The following is a 22,198-nucleotide window of genomic DNA, read 5'->3' as shown; positions in this document are numbered from 1 at the left end:
ACAGAATTATATCTCCTTAGATAGTGACCCTACCAGGGAATTACAATTCACTATAACTAGAATTGTTCAAGAAGCTCAGATTCAAGGTATAATCACCAAAGCTGAAAGCCATTTTCTTCAACTTTTCAACCCAAGAATTCCAGTGTTTTACGCTGTTCCAAAAATTCACAATCTTTAGTTTCCCCTCCAGGTAGACCCATTGTGTTCCTAAAAAATACTGTTTTGGAACCTTTATCTCAGTTTTTGGATTATTTTCTTCAACCTTTTGTGAGCAAATCAAGGTCCTATATCAAGGGCACTACAGATTTCTTATGTAAATTGCAAGAGTTTCAGAATTATACTGCACCTACTGAGGTTCACCTAGTCACTCTTGATGTAGTTGCCTTTTACACAAGCATACCTCAAGATGAGGCCCTAAATACAGTTGAACAGACTTTACTTTCTCGTCAGCCTTCTATCAGAATAACTACCACTTTTCTTATGGAGCTTGCTAGTTTAGTTTTGAAAAGGAATTATTTCAAATTTGACACTATTTTTTTTCAGCAATGCCAAGGAGTGGCAATGGGGACAACTGCCGCCCCCAGCATAGCCAATTTGTTTATGTCAGAATTTGAGAAAGAACATCTTTACTCCAGTAGTCATTTTCAACAGGTACAATGCTATTTGCGCCTCATTGATGACATTTTTTTACTATGGATTTCTACCAAAGAACATCTTACCACTTTTATTACTTGGATGAATTCTTTGACTTCTTGCTTGCAGTTCACCATTACCAGTAGCCAACATTCTGTTAATTTTGTAGGAGGCAGAATACTCACGAAGGTGCACCATAAACCCACAGCAAGGAACAATTGTCTATCCTTTTCCAGCTGCCATCCAAAAAGGTTAAAATCTGCCATACCCATCGGTTAATTTTTACGGCCAGAAGGATTTGTACCACTGATACTGATTTCAAAAGGGAGGCCAAAATCTTAGAAGAAAAATTTGAATCTTGGGGTTATCCTAAATCCATTAGTCATAAAGCCTTTTTGAGGGCATGGCATGCCAGTAGAGATCTTCTGCTTACCCAAAGGACTAAGGAATTGTCTTCTATTTTTGTTTTGTGTCGTTCCACTCAATCCTCGAGGGTGGCTCAAAGTATATGTACCCATTGGCATATTCTTCAACTCCATCCAGCTTTTCGTGATAATCCGTGTATTGCATTCTCCAGAGGGAAGAATTTATCTGAATACTTGGAAGGGCATAATCGAAAGGAACGTCTAAGTCCGTTTTCGTCCAAATCACAAGTCGTCCAAAGTAAAAAACAGCTTAAGACACATTTTCGAAAAATACATCCACTTTTTTTTTGTTTCAAAAATCGTCTAAGTATACGTCCTTTCGATCTGATCGTCCAAGTCACTAAATCGTCCATTTTTATACCATATTTTCGTCCAACTTTTCGTCCAAGTCAAAAACGCCAAGAACAAGCCCTGTTGGACATGGGAGGGGTCTGCAAAGTGATGGATTGAATACCCAGACATGGCACCTAAATAGTGGGGTACCTTACAGGGCACTGCTGTGAACTTCACAAAAGGGGTGTCATCTCTTCTCCTCACTATAGCTCCATTATAGGTCATGATAAGCCCCCCAAACCACCTCCAGAATCCCCTAGACCCACTTATCTACCACCCCAATAGCCCTTATGGCTGCAGGAGCCACTTATATTCCAGTAAAAAAGGGTTTTGGGGTGTATAGGGGAGTTCACATGTTTAAGTATCAATGCAGTGATTACAGGGGCATGGGTCCTCCTCTCCATGAGTCCCTAATGCACCCCCAAGACGGCTTTCCTATGCCAGGCTGCCAGGTGATGATGTTCTGGAGGCTGAATTTTCATGTTGTGATTAATATTTTTATGGGGGTATGGAAGGGTTGGTGATCACTGGGGTAGTGTGTGGGGGTCTGTATTATGTGTTTGCAGTGCTTATCTGGTCACTTTAGGTGGGTCTTTCTGTTTGCAGGGCTAGATCAGCTTAGCTTTCCTGCATGTCTCCACTCAGGGCTTCCATCTTTTCTACCCTCTCTCAGCAGAGCATTTGTCTTAAAAACTGCCTCTCTCTCTGCCTTGCTGAGAGAGGGGAGAGAAGAAGGAAGTCCTGAGTGGAGACGTGCAGGAAAGCTAAGCTGACCTAGCCCTGCAAACAGAAAGACCCGATGGAAATGTGCTGGTGGCTCCCCTGATGAAGCAGTAGCGAAAAAGGTGCTGCGTTTGGATATGTGGATGTAGCAGTAGTGACTGACCACAAAGTTTTGAAGGATTATTCAAGCCTTGAAATATTTGAATATCTGCTCGTACTGCCGGTGATCAAGTGGACCCTTTATACAAAGTGAGTTATCGCTTTCACTTAGATTTTATTTCGGAAAGCTCTGAAAACTTTCTTGTTTACTAAACACTTTGGAAACTAAGCCATTCTAGATTACATTCTTCTTCTATGTTTATGTACTATATTTACATTATTATAAACCAAGTCGAGCACCTTTTGGGTTAAGACCCGGTCTATAAAATTAAGTTTTAGTTTAGATTTATTTTTTGATCACTTTTGATATTTGGACAACGTTTGAATGTTGTTTGAACAATGGAACTGTATGGAGTTTTTCTGACCTATGGTGTGTTTCCTGCTTCAATAGTTTTGGAAGACAGGTTAGTCCCTGGGATATATAAAAATACCAATAATATATACAGGTATGAGAGAGAACAAAATAATCACTACAAAATACCTCTCTCTTTTTCATATAAATCTATCTGCTTAGAAGTTCTTTTTTTTTAAAAAAAAATCTTTATTAAATTTTCAAGGCTAATACAAAGTGCATAAAATTATACATACATTAATAATCAGAATCAGCACTTACAATCCATCAGTAACAATACAAAATGAATTACCACCCACTCCCTTCCAGTACATTCAATCAAGGATTAAAACAAAGGAGATACCCCCCCTCCCACTCATCCCTGGATGTATGTATAAATCTAAAGGAAATTAAAGATAAAAGACAATTATACCGAAGTAACAAAAGTCGTTAACAGACCCCAAACTAATCTGAATAAATTATTATGCCCCAATATGTCAGCGTTCATTTTCTCATACTTATAACACAAACATAAATTCGCCCACCAAAAGGTAAAACTAAGCTGATCCCAATTTTTCCAATTGTGGTAACCATTTGCATGGCAATCCAGGTCATGATAATGAAAAACTGGCATTTATACATGTCCAATGGGGGTTTAATATGCAATAGTATCCCACAGATGACAACATCATAGGTTAATGGAATCGATGATTCCAGTATGTTAGTGATATGTCCCCATATCGACTTCCAAAAATTGAGTATCAAAGGACAATAGAACAACAGATGATCCAGTGTCCCTATTTCAAGATGACAGTGCCAGCATCTATTAGATTTAGAACTATCTAACTTCTACAAACGAACTGGGGTCCAAAAAGATCTGTGTAACAAAAACAGGTTTGTCTCATAGATGCTGACGCTGTACATCTCATCCTCCAAGACCAAATCCATGGCCATTGAGTAGCAGAAATCTGCTGCTTTATCTCAATGCTCCAAATGTCTTTTAGACTAGTTTGTGGTTTCTTATTCAAATATTCAGATATTAATTTATACCACTTGGCGGCCTGATGCCCTAGCAAATCTGTCTAGAAGCATAGAGCTGGCAAGCTATACTGATTTTTTTAAATTTCGCCAATCAGAGAACCCTTTCTGAATGGCCTGCTTCAACTACAACGACTTGAGACTTTGTAATACCAAATGATTGTTGCAGTCGTCAAACTCAAGCATTGTCCCATTTAGAAGTTCTGAACATAAGCAATGCCTCCGCTGGGTCAGACCTGAGGCCCATCGTGCCCAGCAGTCCGCTCATGCGGCGGCCCAACAGGTCCAGGACCTGTGCAGTAATCCTCTATCTATACCCCTCTATCCTCTTTTCCAGCAGGAACTTATCCAATCCTTTCTTGAACCCCAGTACCGTACTCTGCCCTATTACGCTCTCTGGAAGCGCATTCCAGGTGTCCACCACACATTGGGTAAAGAAGAACTTCCTAGCATTTGTTTTGAATCTGTCCCCTTTCAACTTTTCCGAATGCCCTCTTGTTCTTTTATTTTTTGAAAGTTTGAAGAATCTGTCCCTCTCTACTCTCTCTATGCCCTTCATGAAGATAGTTCTTTTTACCGATTGGCTCACAATTTTTAGACTGAGTGTCGACTTTATGTAACATGCGTAGAGGGAGCACTGACCTATTTTTGGGACCATGTTTAATGCAGTGGGTGCAGTAACATGATGTAAGAACACCAGCCTTGATAATTGTGAAATGTAAATGTTAACTTTGTCTATTTTATGGATACTTGGTTTGTTTTAATAAATATGTATGTTGTTTTGTACACCGCTTTGATTCTAAGCGGTTTATAAATTTTTTAAATAAATAAATCTTCAAAGGGCTCTCTACCCCAGTTAAACTGTTTGCTCCAAAATTTTACTTTGTAAGATGTTGGGGCAGACTCAACATAAACTGCAGTCATGTCTTCATGGATCTCCTTTGGCTTTTTCCCTTCTTTTGTGAGAAATTTTATCACTGAACGGTGCACCAAATCTAGCAGTTTCTTACTTGATTTGCACAAGGACTCTTCTGACATCCTCTCTCTTGGATTGTTACACTTGCATTGAGCCACAACTGTGCATGAGTAACCTTGAGACAAGTCACAACATGCACAGACTTGTTTCAACACACTTGCTACTTTCTTTCATACTCTGGTAGATAAATTATTGAATACCTCTCATATCTAGGTCCTGATGCACTGGAAAGGGGCAGGGCACCACCATTTTGAAGAGGCATGCCCTGAGGCAGGAGGTAGTAGGCATCCCTCCTGGCAGTCTTCAAAATGAGATATTGGAAAGTCGGGGGTTATCTTGGCCTGTATAGCCAAGTTGGATGAGAGAGGTCCTTGAGCTTGAGGACCCAGCCCACTAGATTACCAGGGTTATTTTTGGGTGGGGGGCTTGGCAGGAGGGGAATCAGGAGCTATTTTAGGGACCAAGTTCTATATTGAAGACATATACAGATATATTGGAGAAAATACCTCAGTGCCTTTGTTTAAATTATTATGAATGTCTTTTTTTACTACTATTATTATTGCAAACCGCTTAGGACAGTGATTCTTTGAGTCATGGACTCCTTTAAGAACCTCATGAACGTTATGGTCCCCCCTTCCTCAGAAATATTCACATAAATACAACTTTGTATATAATGTACTTTATTAAGATGTGATTGCCTCATACATATATGATATACACAAAGTATTATTAAACTTGAAACAATCTAAAAAAAAAAGCCACTCCTTTTGTAAAAATAATGGCCACTCGTTATACTTATGAAATGCAATCCTCTTGTGCAAATTAAAACAGATCTACTACATCTACTCTCGTTATCTCCAAGAAAAATCAACAGTACTGGGCTGTATAGTGAATATTTATTTATTTTAAAAATCTGTCAACCGCCTATTCCTAGGCGGCTTTACAAAAGTAACAGACACAAAATGGAACAGACTAGATTTGTACAAACATCTTAAATTACAGATAGGTAATTACATCTTAAAAAGCCATGGGTTCGTAGCTCCTCACAGTACAATTCATCCTAATTTTTATTTGACCCTCACAGACCCCCTGAAACCCATCCATGGACCCCAGGTTAAGAACCCCTGGCCTAAGATTATAGGCGGGTAATAAATAGTTTAAAATAAATAAATGTTATGGTGGAACTCTGTTTAGTGTATAAATATGAATACGTCATTGCAGAAAAATCAAATCTTTTATTTATGGATTGCACTATACCTGCATAGGTTCTAAGCGATTTACAGCAAGAGAGCCCTTGTTAGGGCAGGAGAAACTTACAGTTAATCATATACAATGGATAAGTTTAAGAGAATATGGAATCCTTCTCATGGCCTTCCGCTAAACCATCTCTCTCCCCTTCAGTCTGTTCAGAACTCTACTGCACGCCTCATATTCCATCAATGCCGCTATGCCTTTACCCCTCTCCTCAAGTCACTTCATTGGCTCCCTATCCGTTTCCACATCCAGTTCAAACTCCTCTTCTTAGGTGCAATCGACTTGTGCTCAAAATCAAGCGATTTGATGAATTACAGATTTTTAAAGAGATCGGTTTTGTGCTAGTCCAGTAAGGTTCTCAAGCGTCATCTCCATGGTTGTTTTCAATGTGTCCAGCTATCTGATTGTAAGTCGCCCTCTTCTCCTGGTTCCTTCAATCTTTCCAAATAAGATGTCCTTCTTTTCTGACAATGATCAAAATAAGACAGTCGTAACTTCATCATTTGGCCTTCTAGTGACATAGTTGGTTTGATCTCTTTCAGAATCAATTTGTTAGTTCTTCTTGCAGTCCACTGCACACATAAAATCCTTCTCCAACACCAAAGCTCTAATGAGTCAATCTTCTTTCTGCCTTGTTTCCGTAGTGTCCAGCTTTCACGTCCGTAATTGACTACTGAGAAAATGAATGCATGGACAAGTCTGATCTTCATTGGAGTGTTATTTCCTTGCCTTTGAATACTTTGTCGAGAGCCTTCATTGAAGAGTGACCAAGTGCTATTCTGCAGAGTATTATTTCCCTGCTAGTTGCATTTTTGATTACAAAAGTGCCCAGGAAATTAAAATCCTTTACAACTTCTATTCTATCACCTTCAACCTACAAGTGTATTAGCTCAGCAGCTCTTCAGTATCTCATCTCTCCCTACACTCCCCCCTTCCCCCAGCATTCTGCTCAATGGATAAGAAGTCTCTCTTATCTGTATCCTTCTCCTCTTCAGCTAACTCCAGAATCCATCCCTTCTACCTTGCTGCACCACATGCCTGCAACACACTGCCTGACTTGATACATCAAGCTCCGTCTTTGGCAGTATTCAGATCCATACTCAAAGCCTACTTCTTTGAAGATGTTTTCAATTCCAAACTCCAGCCCTCTTTCTAAGCATCAATATCTGTCTTATCATTCCCTCTGTAATTCCCCTAACTGAGCACTGTTTATTGATGTACCTTCTTGTCCAGTTTGTCTGTCTTGACAAGGGTTACTAGATTTTCCCAAAGGAAAATCCAGACTTATGGCCATGCCCTCAGGCCCACGCAGTTCTGCCCCGTTCCGCCTGTGCCATGCCCTGTTCCGCCCTCAACCCTGCCCCCCTTTCCAGCGTGATTTTGATGGGAAGCTTTTCAAAACCCGGACAAAGTGCTGGGTTTTGAAAAGCTGTCTGGACCCCCGGACATGTCCTCGAAAAGAAGGGCATGTCCGTGGAAATCCAGACGTCTGGTAACCCTAGTCTTGACTAGATTGTAAGCTATTTTGAGCAGGGATGATCTAACATAGTAACATAGTAGCAGATAAAGACCTGAATGGTCCATCCAGTCTGCCCAACCTGATCCAATTTAATTTTTTTTCTTCTTAGCTATTTCTGGGCAAGAATCCAAAGCTCTACCCGGTACTGTGCTTGGGTTCCTACTGCCGAAATCTCCGTCAAAACCTACTCCAGCCCATCTACATCCTCCCAGCCATTGAAGCCTTCCCCAGCCCATCCTCCCCCAAACGGCCATATGCAGACATAGACCCGTGCAAGTCTGCCCAGTAACTGGCCTAGTTCAATATTTAATATTATTTTCTGATTCTAGATCCTCTGTGTTCATCCCATGCTTCTTTGAACTCAGTCACCGTTTTCCTCTCCATCACCTCTCTCTCTCTTTGTCTTTCTTTCTCTCTCTCTTTCTTTCTCTCTTTTTCTCTCTCTTTCTTTGTCTTTCTTTCTCTCTTTCTCTCTGTCTTTCTCTCTTTCTTTCTCTCTCTTTCTCTCTCTCTCTCTGTCTTTCTTTCTCTTTCTCTCTTTCATAGTAACATAGTAGATGACGGCAGATAAAGACCCGAATGGTCCATCCAGTCTGCCCAACCTGATTCAATTTAAATTTTTTTTTTTTTTTTTCTTCTTAGCTATTTCTGGGCAAGAATCCAAAGCTTTACCCGGTACTGTGCTTGGGTTCCAACTGCCGAAATCTCTGTTAAGACTTACTCCAGCCCATCTACACCCTCCCAGCCATTGAAGCCCTCCCCTGCCCATCCTCCACCAAATGGCCATACACAGGCGCAGACTCTTCTATGTTTTGATGTACAGTGCTGCATATGTCCAGTAGCGCTATAGAAATGATTAGTTATAGTTGTAAAATTCTCTACCACATCATAATTACATTGTCTAAAGGTTATGTGAACACGATGTAGAACCTCATATACGATCGGTGTTTAGTACATTTGGTTGTCTTGTTATAATATTGTTCTGTTGTGATAACCTGATATATTACTAAATGGATTTTTATATTTCTGCAATATTTATATAAACATTTTCAACAAAATCGTTAAGAACTAAAAGCAAATCCGTACACTCTGTCCCCTTGAATCTGTATGTGATATGTATATACAAGTGGCAAGTTTTATATATAAAAAGCAGCCTAACCCTTCTAAAATGATCACTTCAGTATATTATATAGAGGGATTGAGAAATGCTATCTAACCTTGTATCAAATAGAGATTACAAGAACCTTGTTTCTGCAATGTGGATGATCTCTTAATAAGCTTAATTACTTTTTGAAGCACCATTTGAGAAACATGTCAGAATGCGCAAGGCCTCATCCCATGGCACTGTTAATGTTCTGTGTATCCCTTGTAATCTTTTCCTCAGCCACTTTTTGATCTCATCAATCTATTTACACTGGTTACAGCTTCACAAAGTGGCCTTTGCTGCAGATCGCATTGCAGCTTTCAGCCAGCAACATCAAAGGTTAGATATGCTGTTTTTCAAGCCTGTGGCTAAGAATGATGTGATCCTTATTTTCCTAGTCCATTTCCAACCCCATTGACCAGACACACAAAAATGAGGCAGAGTCAGGCTCCTGCTGCCAACCAGTATTGAGAGGAAGGCAACAGCACAGGGTTAAGAAAAACACAGGCATTTGTATTACATTAAAAAAGGTAAGAACATTAGAATTGCTATACTAGAACAGACCGAAGGTCCATCAAGCCCAGTATCCTGTTTTCAACACTGGCCAACCCAGGTCTCAAGTACCTAGCTACAAGTTGTAAATCAGATTTTATGCTGCTTATTCTATTAGTGAGCAGTGGATTTCCCCAAGCCTTCTCAATAATGGCCTATGGACTTTATTTGTTCATTTATTTAGCCCATCCTCCCAAAGGAGCCCAGAATGGGTTACAAAGGTACATTCACAGTATAAAAGGACAAAATTATTGAAAGACATTTTTGGCAGACATAGCTTAGAAGAAGTTTCGGCATTCATAGAAGATATTACATGGCATAGTATAGATTTAGGACAGCATTCACTGTACTAACAGAACAAAACATAATTGTACTAAAGTTTTAGTATTGTAAGCGAGTACATGATTGGTGGTAGGCAATTTAGGTCCCGTGAATAGCGACGGCCATTATCCAAGCTTTTTTTAAACCCCCACGAAGCTAACTGATTTCACCAGATACATTGCTGCATGAAGGAAGAACTGAAGTTACTGAATTAAGGAGTCATGAGGAAAGCTCTGCCTTTGTTCAAGAGCTGCTGGTTGCCAGAGAGAGCACTGCATGATCTGCTACTCTGCTAGAGAACTACTGCCAGTAGAAGAAGGGAGGCTTGTTTTGTGGGACAGAGGAGAATGAAGGAAAATACCAGACTCAAAGAGTAGGGAATGCCGTGCAAAGAAAAGGGAGAGAGATGGGTGTATTGGGAAGTAGGGGTGAGATCATGAGATATTGTTGAATTGTCTGGACATGATAGGGCTCTCAGAAAGAGACTGGAATTGATTCCAAGGTTTTTTTTTGACAAAAAGATCATATCGAGTGGTTTGTGACGGTAACTATTCTCATTCTTGGAGAAACCCATCAAGGATGCCTCAGGGATCCCCGCTGTCACCTACTCTGTTTAACATTTATATTTCTTCCCTCGGACACTTACTGCAGAGCTTGAATTTAAATTTTTACATATATGCGGATGATATATCTATTTTAATTTCTTTAAATGATTTTGCTTCTGATATTTAAAAAAAAAAATATCTTCCATCATGTCTTCGATAGGGCCTGTTTTACAAAGCTGCGCAGCAACAGCCCCGAAGCCCTTTAAATCTCTATGGGCTTCGGGGCCGTTACCGTGCAGCAGCCACTAGTGCGGCTTTGTAAAGCAGGCCCTTAGTTTCAAATTGAAACTTAATACAGAAAAGACTAAACTTTTTTTAACCAGCCCAAATGATAAAATAACCAAATCATCGCTTCATTTAAATGGTTATGACTACCCTATTTCAAAATCTTGTATTTCACTGATTGTCCAGTCTTCTTTGATGTAAACCGCCTAGAAATCAGTTGGTTATGGCGATATAGAAGAATAAAGTTATGTTATGTTATAGAGAGGTGCACGGTCATGGGGAACAGTGAATATAGGTCACAAAGCAGGTGAGGAAAAAGAGAAGGGGAGACTGGAGTGACTGCTGGGCAGAAGAGACTAAGAATGGAAGCTCTGGACAAAGTGATAGAGAGGCAAGGCAGAAGAGAATTGGTGTAGTCATGGGAGGAGAGAAGATACAGAAAAGGAGAAACATAAGTGGTTGAAAGAGAATATACAAAGCATGGAGGAAACAGAGCAGAGTTGGACAGAAGAGAAAGAGGAGTATGGGACTTGGTGGACTGATAACTGGACATGGAGCAAATGAATATGAGGCAAGGAAGAGGGCAAGAAGGCAGCCAGTATTGTTTTATTAGGGTGATAGCAGCAGGCTGGGAAGAAATCATACTCTTCTTTTGGGATCATTATTCAACTATTTTTGGAAAGAGTAGGAAATGGCACACAAGGGACCTACCAGCATTCAGGGAGTGGAAGGAGCCCAGGGTAGAGATTGGAACATGGAAATCCCTTGATCATGAAAAGGGTAGGATGAGAGTGTTTTGGGTGTCACCAAGCCTCATTGTTGCTCTTGTGTCAGGAGTAAAATATGTGAATTATACTGGAGCTGCTGAGTCATCAATCCAGCCAGTTCCTGAGCCTGTTGTTAATATTCCTGATGAAATAAAGTTCTCCTAAAGCAGGGATCTCAAAGTCCCTCCTTGAGGGCCGCAATCCAGTCGGATTTTCAGGATTTCCCCAATGAATATGCATTGAAAGCAGTGCATGCACATAGATCTCATGCATATTCATAGGGGAAATCCTGAAAACCCGACTGGATTGCGGCCCTCAAGGAAGGACTTTGAGACCCCTGTCCTGAAGGAACTGCAACAGCATACTCTAATTTCCAGTAGAATACCAGCATAGTATTCCAGCCAAAAACAAGATACCAGACAATCAATGGGAGATACAATATAAAATAGAATGTTTTATGAGTTGTTCTATATCTAAGAATCAATAACACACTTGTACAAAAGAGACTCCTGATGCAGGCCAAGTAGCCAAAACACAGCCGTGTTGAGTCGGATGACAGTTTACCAATAAAAGATTATTTTTGGCGTGAGTCTTGACAAAGTCTTTCAATTACTTATGGTATGCAGTTTGATTATCTCTAATGTGTTTGGTGTTCTGTATCTTGTTGAGGTTTGTTCTTCTGTTTTTTCTACTGCTAAGTCCCCATCATTTTTCCTGTAGAGCAGGGGTGTCAAAGTCCCTCCTCGATGGCCACAATCCAGTCTGGTTTTCAGGATTTCCCCAATGAATATGCATGAGATCTATTTGCATGCATTGCTTTCATTGTATGCTAATAGATCTCATGCATATTCATTGGGGAAATCCTGAAAACCCGACTGGAATGTGGCCCTAGAGGAGGGACTTTGATATCCCTGCTGTAGAGGATTGGAAGGACTAAAGGATATATATTTCCTTATATTTATAAGCCACCTTTCAAGTCAAATGTTTAGGGAAAAAAACAGAATAAGCAGCATATAGTTCAATAAATATTTGGAGTGGTTAATATTTATTGGCATTTTAATGTGATTTTATATTGTTTTGTTGTGGGGGTTTTTTTTTGGTTTTTTTTAAATCTTTATTCATTTTTAAACTTTCAACAAGTACATAATAATACCATCATATGTGAATTTGTTTCATTAATTGTAAATCGCACTGAGTTGGAATATAATGTGATTAAATAAAATAAAGAAATAATAAACTAAGTCATAAAGCAATAAATTTACCATGCTATCATTTTGGCATACAAAGTAATAACAGACACTGAAGACAACAAATTCAGAATCACCTAATTTAGGGTTGCCAGATTTCCTCTTACAAAAAAGAACACCTGGCTCCTCCCTGTTCCATCTCTAGCTCTGCCCCATTCTACCCCAGCCCTGCCCCCATCCAAACCCTCTTCCTCCAAAGACTGGAGGGCCTCTGTGCATGCGCGGACATTGATGCAATGATGTCATGCGCTTGCATATGACATCATCATGTTGACATCCACACATGCACAGAGGGCCTCCAGACGCAGCCCCGGGTTTTAGAAATCCCTCTGGGCACCCAGACAGTCCTCTAAAAAGAGGACATGTCCGGGTTTTCCTGGACGTCTGGTAACCCTAACCTAATTAAAATATAAAAATGTATGCAGTAAAAAATTGCAAGCACAAGCAACACAAATAAATTGCATACACTAAAAGAAAATACAATCCTAAACAATCACCATGGTTTACACATTTTTCTAAATTATAAATAGCCCCAATCCTGTAGAGTTCCAGAATCTGAAATATAGAAAAGATTTTTTTTATCTCTGTCCGTTTAACTTCATTCAAACAGGGCATACCCAAAAAGGTCAACTGAGAGTATGAAAAATACAACTGAGCTCTCAAAATTTCATGTGCTCTGATAGTTTATAACCTTTTCAATCCCTGCTAGCTTCCTGAAATCTAATTGTAAGCACTTCTTTTCTAGAACACCAGTATCTAGCAAGATCTTCAAAAATCAACATGGAAGCAACAGCACAGGAAGGAAAGCAGCCTACTTCAGTACAGATTCTGAGGAAGAGACACTGTGGATGCACAAAAAAGAAGAAGCAAACAGAACAGAAAAAGGTAAATCAAAATTATAGTCTGGTTGATGGGACATTGTCCCATCACATGAGAGAGTGCATCCTCAGGAGAGGAGTACACCAGAACTTAAGTCTCCCCAGGGTTTCCCAAGGGACAAGCAATAGGTAACCAGGGTCAAACAGGGAACAGCCAGGCCAACCTAGTTCCTCATGGGGTGGTATTGTGGAAAACTAATAAGAACATAAGAAGGTGCCTCCACTGGGTCAGACCGAGGTCCATCTCGCCCAGCGGTCCGCTCCCGCGGCGGCCCATCAGGTCTGCGACCTGTGGAGTGGTTTCTGCCTACTTCTATAACCTACCTCAAGTTATATCTGTACCCCTCTATCCCCTTATCCTTCAGGAACCTATCCAAACCCTCCTTGAACCCCTGTACAGAGTTCTGGCTTATCACATTCTCCGGAAGCGCGTTCCATGTGTCCACCACCCTCTGGGTAAAAAAGAACTTCCTAGCATTTGTTCTAAACCTGTCCCCTTTCAATTTCTCCGAGTGACCCCTAGTGCATGTGGCTCCCCACGGTTTGAAGAATCTGTCCTTATTCACTTTCTCTATGCCCTTAAGGATTTTGAAGGTTTCTATCATGTCCCCTCTAAGTCTCCTCTTCTCCAGGGAGAACAGCCCCAGCATTTTTAAACTGTCAGCGTATGAAAAATTTTCCATACCTTTTATCAGTTTAGTCGCCCTCCTCTGCACTCCCTCGAGTATCGCCATGTCCTTCTTGAGGTACGGCGACCAGTAATGAACACAGTACTCCAGGTGCGGGCGCACCATTGCGCGATACAGCGGCATGATGACTTCCTTCGTCCTGGTTGTAATACCCTTTTTGTAATAGGTGGGTGGTATTAGGAACAGGCTGCCCCTATTTCCCTGGAGTGTTGCTTTCCTCAATAGCAGAGAAGATTGGATGACATTTACACTGGATTTGATGAACCGATTTCCATCGTAATTTGCATACCATTGAACTACAAAGAAAAGGGTTTATTTAAAAAGAGAAAAGACTCTTAAAGACTTCAACTGGACTCCTAGGGCGCAGAGCTTCAGCTTGGTTCCTTTCAGCCATTAGGATACATTTTGAGGGATTAAGAGGGACTTCACCCTGAGCTAAAAGGGGGGGATCTGTTAATGGACTCCCAACTAGAGAATGACTTGAAGACAGATTTTTCCCAATGAGTTCTATCCCATTCCTGCAAGCTCTGTCCTCATCTGCACAAGCCTCAAACACTAAAATCATAACTTTTTGAGGCTTGTGTGGTTAAGGCAGAGCTTACAGGAATGGGGCAGGGACAGTGACAAAACCTGCGCAGACTGGATAGGGAATTTGAGTTCCTGCGGGGACAGGGAAAAATTTGTCCCAATTGTCATTCTCTACTCCCAACCCAAAGGAGCATAGTTTGGAGTTAATGGGAATAACGAATCCCAGGTGGCCCTCAAGAGGAGGAATGCTAGCTCAGTAAGCCTACAACCTGATCTGAGCAACCGGAACGTTCACCTCGCCTCACCCCATATTTGTCCAGGGAGGCTCAAGTAGTTTATAGGGCTTTGGACAATACAAAAGCCCTGGACTATGTAGCAATGAAGGCAACCACACAGGACTGATTAGGCCTCACCAAAGCGAACTATTGAAGGAAGTTTAGAGGCCTGGGAAAGAACAAGAACAGTAGCTCAGCACCTAGTGGATCTAGCCTCCAGGTGGTCTTCTCTGGCCCACTGGCACGAACCGCTGCCGCAGCTGCTGCTCTTCACTCGCGTCTGCCTTCACCTGGTCTCCTCTTCAAAGCAGCCTGCTGAGGATTGCCGGCAGCTGTAGTGAACCTCGCAGGCCGCTGTCTACCTCGGTTGCACGTTCCCTCTGACGCGATCCCGCCCCTCCTGTGGCATACGGGATCGCGTCAGAGGGAACGTGCTACCGAGGTAGACATCGACCTGCGAGGTTTGCTACAGCCGGCCGGCGATCCTCAGCCAGCCAGCAAAATAAATTTGAACTGCTTTCCTGATGTTATAACCTCCACCCCTCTTCCCCCTTTTAATTTGTTTTTAATGATGTAATTATTAACTTCCCCTCCCCCTTTATCCTCAAGCTCATGTTCAGATCTGTAATTTGTCCATTTAATGTTCACATTTCCTCTCCCCCTGTAGTAATTTATTTTAACCTCTCATTTTTAGCATTGTAAACCGGTCAGGTGCATGTCGATGGTCGGTATATTAAAATTAATTAAACTTGAAACCGAGGTGGTCAGTGGCCTGTGAGGTTTGCTACAGCCGGCCGGCAATCCTCACAGGCTGATTTGAAGAGGAGACCAGGTGAAGGCAGTTGTGAGTGAAGAAGAGGAGCAGCAGCAGCGGTTCATGCTGGCGGGCCAGATTTACTATAAAATTTAAAATGTGTGGCGGGCCAATTTTTAACACACCACGGGCCAGAGTTTGGCATGTCTGGTTTAGGTGGTATAAGAAATTTTAAATAAACTTGAAACGTACTATGTTACTGTGTTCTACCCCATCTCAAAGACTGGATCGTGAACTGTGTAAGCACTTCAGAGCTGATTCAACAACTAAGGAATGATGTTGCAGCTGAGTTCTATCAAAACCTGGAAACTTGTTTTCTATGCATGGTGTCAATTTTTTAGGACCTACCTGAACTGACAGGGTTCTCCCAGTTTTTTTTAACAAGCATTCTTCACTATTATACATTACCTTGCAGGAGAGTCATAGTCGAGGAGCTAAAAAAAACTCTGAGTGAAGTTCTTTTTCTGTCTCATTCTTAAAGGGTATGTGGCCTGTGCCATCTGACATACAAAACCAGTGAAGATAAGTATTTCTTTCACTGGTTTGGTGAAATGAAGTGGCTGAACTAATTTATAAAAAGAAACAAGTAGACCGCATTACAAGCTCATCTAAGCCACAGATCTCTATGTCTTTCATTTTATAGAAGATATACAGCTCAATCTAGATGCCCGTACTACTATAATACTAAGTGTCTTGATACAACAAAACAATACAAACTTCAAATGGTATTATATACACAAAATATGAAACTATTGAAAACCATTTGCACAGTATCAAAAATGGACACTACTTTTATATTCCAACTTGTTAATTAGATTTACTGCTTAAGTAATTGGATTTAATAGTATGACTGTTGACTTTTAATAATAAATGAGAAGTTTAGAGACACTGTAAGAAGACCGTAAGACTAAATTTACGACACATATTATTGAGAGAAGCACCTTAGTTTTAATATCCCCTGAGGAAGACCCGTTTGGGGTTGAAACGCCCATGACATCTTAAGGCATCATGAGTTTGAAAACATCAACATTGATGGTGGCAATGTTCCACCTGATTCAGATAAGTGTTGCCTTTCAATCACAATGAACAAATTGAATTCCACATTATTTATGAAAGGTTTTGTTAGGAAATTGAAGAGTTTTGTTAGGAAATATATTTACAGGTATTATTTTCAACCAATGAATTACTTAGATTCAAAATATTAAATTTATGGGTAAGTAACATTATTAATGAATAAATTATTTAAATTTTAAGTAAAAAACACTAATTGGTAGGGGGTGGTGGGCATAAATTATTACAAATGACATACGTGACGTGAACTTGAAATTATATACAGTTCATATCATAAGAGGTTCTAAGGATTGATGTCTGTATAGATATGATATGCCCACCCCAAGTTTCATTGCCCAAAGTAAAGTTAGAATGATACACAATAGAATTCACAAATAAATGACATATGAGATAACATACATTATCCCAGGACAAACAGGCAGTATATTCTTGACTGATGGGTGACGGCACCGACGGAGCCCCGGTACGGACAATTTTAGAGTGATTGCACTCTAAGAACTTGGAAAGTTCTAGTAGGCCGCACCGCGCATGCGCGAGTACCTTCCCGCCCGACAGAGGCGCGCGGTCCCCAGTTTCTTAGTTTCCGCGGAGCTAAGAAGTCGCACTTTTCAACGACTGTTGAAAAGATTTTTTCCTGACGCCTTCCCGCTTGCGAAATCTATTAGGAAATTGTATTTCCTTTTTTTTCTTTTCTTATTTTCTTATCTAAAAAAAAAAAAAAAAAGTTACTTTCTTTTTTCTTTTCTTTAATCAGTTTTGCCCCGGCGGGGCCTGCTGCCACCATCGAGGCCTCGGCCTTCGATTTAGCAGAAGCCGTTTTTCCTTTCATGCCCCCCCAGCCAGGGTTTAAGAAGTGCCAGCGGTGTGCACGGCCTATCTCTCTTACGGACCCGCACAACTGGTGCTTACAGTGCCTAGGTCCAGAGCATCAGGCTTTCACCTGCACCCGCTGTGCCACTTTGAAAAAACGTACATTAAAAAACCGACAAATCCAGCAACGGTTGCTTTTCGGTGCCGATATGTCTGACCCGGCAGCATCGACACCGGCTTCGGCCCCAACTCAGTCGGCACCCACTTCGTCGACACCACACGACACCGCGCCGGCGTCGCAACACCCAGGTAAGCCGGCTAAGAAGCCATCCCCGCTGGAGCGTCCTCCGGTCTCGATAGCAGCGAGCACAGTCCTGCCGACCACGAGGCGCCCGCGGAAGCGCTCCGCCCCTATTGAGGTGAGTCCCTCGACCTCGGGCTCCTCATCCTTGGGGCGTCGAGCGGCACCGCAGGTACCGCAGAAGAAAAAGGCGGTACCGGTGCCTTCTCTGGACGAGCGCATTGCAGCCGTCCTGCAGGTGCAGCTCAAGGAGCAGTTACAACAGCTCCTTCCTGCTCTCTTGACACCGAGCCTTCCCGTCCCGGTCCGGTCTGAGCCACCGGTACCGGCAGTGGAGCAGCCTCTTTTGTCTGCGTCCACTTTGTCGGTACCGGTCCAATCCGCTTCATCGGTCTCGATGCCAGTCCTCGCACCGGAACCGAGAGCACAACACCAGGCTGTTCAGACTTCGGCACCGATGCAGCCTGTAACATCTCCCGGTACCGTGTCTATGAGGTCAGGTAAGTCGGCACGCAAATCCCGACACCTGGAACCCTCCAATCCGGAGTCTCGAGACCGTAGCTCCCATATTAGGGACCCTGATCTGTGGGGTGACTCCGAAGAGCCTTTTCTTTCTGAAGGTGAGTGTTCCTCGGATGAGGATGATCCAGCTGACCCTGATCCATCCTCCAAACAAGATTCTACATCTTTCACTTCTTTCCTGAAAGGCATGTGTGAATCTCTTTCTATTCCTTTGGAGGCTGAGTCTAAAAAATCCAAAGCCTTCCTTGATGCATTGGATTTTGACCAGCCTCCAAAGGAATTTCTCAAACTACCCCTCCATGATATCTTGAGGGAAACCTTTTATAAGAACCTGGAGACTCCTTTGACCATCCCAGGAGCTCCTCGTAAATTGGATTCTTTATACAAAGTGATTCCTATCCCTGGATTTGATAAGCCGCAGCTTCCACATGAATCCCTTCTTGTGGAATCTACGCTCAAAAAATCTGCCGGAGCTAGTGTATACGCTTCTGTCCCTCCTGGCAGGGAAGGTAAAGCCATGGATAAATTTGGTAAACGATTATACCAGAATGCAATGTTAGCTAACAGATCTGGTGATTATGCTTTCCATTTTTCTTTCTACCTCAAGCATCTTCTTACCACCATGGCTTCCTTTGAAAAGTACCTTCCTGAACGAAAACGACAGGCTTTTCACCACTGCTCGTCCTCCCTCTTCCAACTTCGTAAGTTTATGGTTCGGTCAATTTATGACACCTTCGAACTTACTACCAGAGCAACAGCCATGTCTGTGGCTATGCGCCGCCTGGCTTGGCTCAGAGTATCGGAGCTTGATGTCAACCATCAAGACCGGTTGGCCAATGCACCATGCCTGGGGGTGAACTCTTTGGGGAATCCATGGACTCTACCACCCAAAAGCTCTCCGCCCATGAGACTCGATGGGATACTCTGCTAAAAACAAAAAAGAAGACTCCACCGGCGTGGCCTTTCAGACAGCAGTCAGCCTATCAACGCCGTTATGTGGCTCATCCCTTGCCATCAGCTGCCCAACACTTCCTACCCAAAGTCTACCAAGAGAGTCTGCTTCGAACACTCCTCAGTCTTCCCTCCTTCTTCAGGAGGTTCAATCTCTCCTCCTTCTGAACGCCATAGAGGAAGTTCCTCTAGATCAAAAGGGGCAGGGATTCTACTCCCGTTACTTCCTAGTCCCCAAAAAACCAGGAGATCTCAGACCCATTTTAGATCTTCGCGATCTCAGCAAATGCTTGGTCAAGGAGAAATTCAAGATGCTTTCCCTGGCCTCTCTTTACCCTCTTCTCAATCAAGGCGACTGGCTATGCTCCCTCGATCTCAAAGAGGCATACACTCACATACCGGTCAATTTGGCCTCCAGACAGTACCTCCGCTTCATGATCAATCATTGTCATTACCAATACAAGGTACTGCCCTTCGGTCTTGCATCCTCTCCAAGAGTGTTCACCAAATGTCTGATTGTGGTGGCTGCCTTTCTACGCTCTCACCACCTTCAGGTTTTTCCTTACCTGGACGATTGGTTAATCAAGGCCAATTCATCTTAGACTGTACTCCTGGCCACCAACCAAACCATCCTGTTTCTACAACTTCTGGGGTTCGAGATCAATCTACCCAAATCTCATCTCATCCCAACTCAGAGACTCCAATTCATTGGAGCAGTGCTGGACACAGTCCTCATGAGAGCGTTCCTGCCGTCCAATCGTCTCCAAACTCTTCAATTTCTATGTCAGCAGCTACTTCCACTGCGTTCCATCTCTGCCAAGAAAATGATGATACTCTTGGGTCACATGGCCTCTACAGTTCATGTCACCCCCCTTCGCACGTCTTCACCTACGCACTCCTCAATGGACTCTGGCTACCCAGTGGTCCCAAGCGACGGATCCTTGCTCACGACACATATCTGTGACATCATCTCTTCGTCAGTCTCTACAATGGTGGTTGATATCCTCAAATCTCTCCAGAGGTCTTCTGTTCCATCTACCTCCTCATCATCTTGTCATCACCACCGACGCCTCCCCTTATGCCTGGGGAGCTCATTTGAACGAATTCCAAACTCAAGGTCTTTGGACAACCCAGGAAATGAAGCATCACATCAATTTCCTGGAACTCAGAGCGATGTTTTATGCCCTCAAGGCCTTCCAACATCTTCTCTTTCCTCAGGTCCTCCTACTGTGCACAGACAATCAAGTTGCGATGTACTACATCAACAAGCAGGGTGGGACAGGCTCTCGCCTCTTGTGCCAGGAAGCCCAAAAGATTTGGGTTTGGGCCACAGATCACCAACTATTCCTGAAAGCTATCTACATTCAGGGAGAACAGAATTCCTTAGCGGACAAGCTCAGCAGAATTCTCCAGCCTCACGAGTGGACACTCGATCCTTTAACTCTACAGTCCATCTTCGCTCGGTGGGGCACTCCTCAGATAGACCTCTTTGCAGTTCCTCACAATCACCAGCTGCCCCTCTTCTGCTCCAGACTTTACTCTCCTCACCGTCTGGCAGCGGATGCATTTCTCCTGGATTGGTCCAATCTGTTCCTGCATGCTTTCCCTCCGCTACCTCTGATGTTACGAACCTTGTTCAAGCTCAAGAGGGAACAAGCCACCATGATTCTCATCGCTCCACGGTGGCCAAGGCAACATTGGTTCTCCCTTCTACTTCAACTCAGTTCCAGGGAGCCTATTCTTCTTCCATTGTTTCCTTCTCTACTTACACAGCATCAGGAGACCCTCCTGCATCCCAACCTCCAGTCTCTACACCTGACAGCTTGGTATCTCTAGCTGACTTCAAGTGATTCTCTGTTGTCTCAGCCCGTTCGTTCTATTCTGGATGCCTCCAGGAAACCTGCCACTCTACAATGTTACCATCAGAAGTGGACAAGATTTTCTTCCTGGTGTCTTCTTCATCATCATAATCCTACGTCCCTTGCAGTGGAGACCTTGTTGGATTACCTTCTTGCTTTGTCTGACTCTGGTCTCAAGTCTACTTCCATTAGAGTCCACCTCAGTGCTATTGCTGCTTTTCATGAGCCAGTTCATGGAAAACTTCTCTCAGCTCATCCTTTGGTTTCCAGATTCATGCGGGGTCTTTTCAATGTGAAGCCACCTCTTAAAGCACCCCCTGTGATCTGGGATCTCAATGTGGTTCTCTCCGCCTTGATGAAACCTCCGTTTGAACCTTTGGCTTTGACTCCTTTCAAGTTTCTCACTTGGAAAGTAGTCTTCCTTATTGCTCTAACCTCTGCCAGGAGGGCCAGTGAGCTCCGTGCACTAGTTGCGGATCCACCTTTTACAATCTTTCATCATGACAAGGTGGTTCTGCGTACACATCCAAAGTTTCTCCCTAAGGTTGTCTCTGAATTCCATCTCAACCAATCCATTGTTCTGCCTGTCTTTCCGAAACCTCACTCTCATTCTGGAGAACAGGCTCTGCATACTTTGGACTGTAAGAGGGCTTTAGCTTACTATTTAGAGCGTACTAAGCCCCACAGATCATCTCCTCAACTCTTTCTGTCCTTTGATCCGAATAAATTGGGACGTCCTGTTTCTAAACGTACGTTGTCTAATTGACTTGCAGCATGCATTTCATTCTGTTATGCTCAGACCGGACTGACACTGGAAGGTTCTGTCACGGCCCATAAAGTTCGAGCTATGGCAGCATCTGTAGCTTTCCTCCGTTCCACTCCTATTGAGGAAATCTGCAAGGCTGCCACTTGGTCCTCAGTTCATACTTTTACATCTCACTATTGTCTGGATGCATTCTCCAGACGGGATGGACACTTCGGCCAATCTGTTTTACAAAATTTGTTTTCTTAATGGCCAACCTTCCCACCATCCCTCTTTTTGTTAGCTTGGAGGTTACCCATCAGTCAAGAATATGCTGCCTGCTTGTCCTGGGATAAAGCACAGTTACTTACCGTAACAGGTGTTATCCAGGGACAGCAGGCAGATATTCTTGCGTCCCACCCACCTCCCCGGGTTGGCTTCTTAGCTGGCTTATCCTAACTGGGGACCGCGCGCCTCTGTTGGGCGGGAAGGCACTCGCCCATGCG

The 22,198-nt window shown here is 42.8% G+C and overlaps 1 protein-coding gene across 4 annotated transcripts in view; it reads left to right on the top strand.

The window, feature by feature from the left end:
• Positions 1-22,198, top strand: part of KIAA1328 (KIAA1328 ortholog) — a 381,040-nt gene that overhangs the window by 291,303 nt on the left and 67,539 nt on the right. For all 4 annotated transcript variants that reach the window (XM_033935328.1, XM_033935330.1, XM_033935329.1 and 1 more), the window contains one exon: positions 12,998-13,137. In XM_033935328.1, the coding sequence (XP_033791219.1) occupies positions 12,998-13,137 (140 nt within the window). The remainder of the gene's footprint in view (positions 1-12,997; positions 13,138-22,198) is intronic.

The sequence above is a fragment of the Geotrypetes seraphini genome, chromosome 1, assembly GCF_902459505.1.
Source record: "Geotrypetes seraphini chromosome 1, aGeoSer1.1, whole genome shotgun sequence".
Taxonomy (NCBI): domain Eukaryota; kingdom Metazoa; phylum Chordata; class Amphibia; order Gymnophiona; family Dermophiidae; genus Geotrypetes; species Geotrypetes seraphini.
Note: the sequence above shows the minus strand (reverse complement) of the source record. Positions and strands in the feature narration are given on the sequence as shown.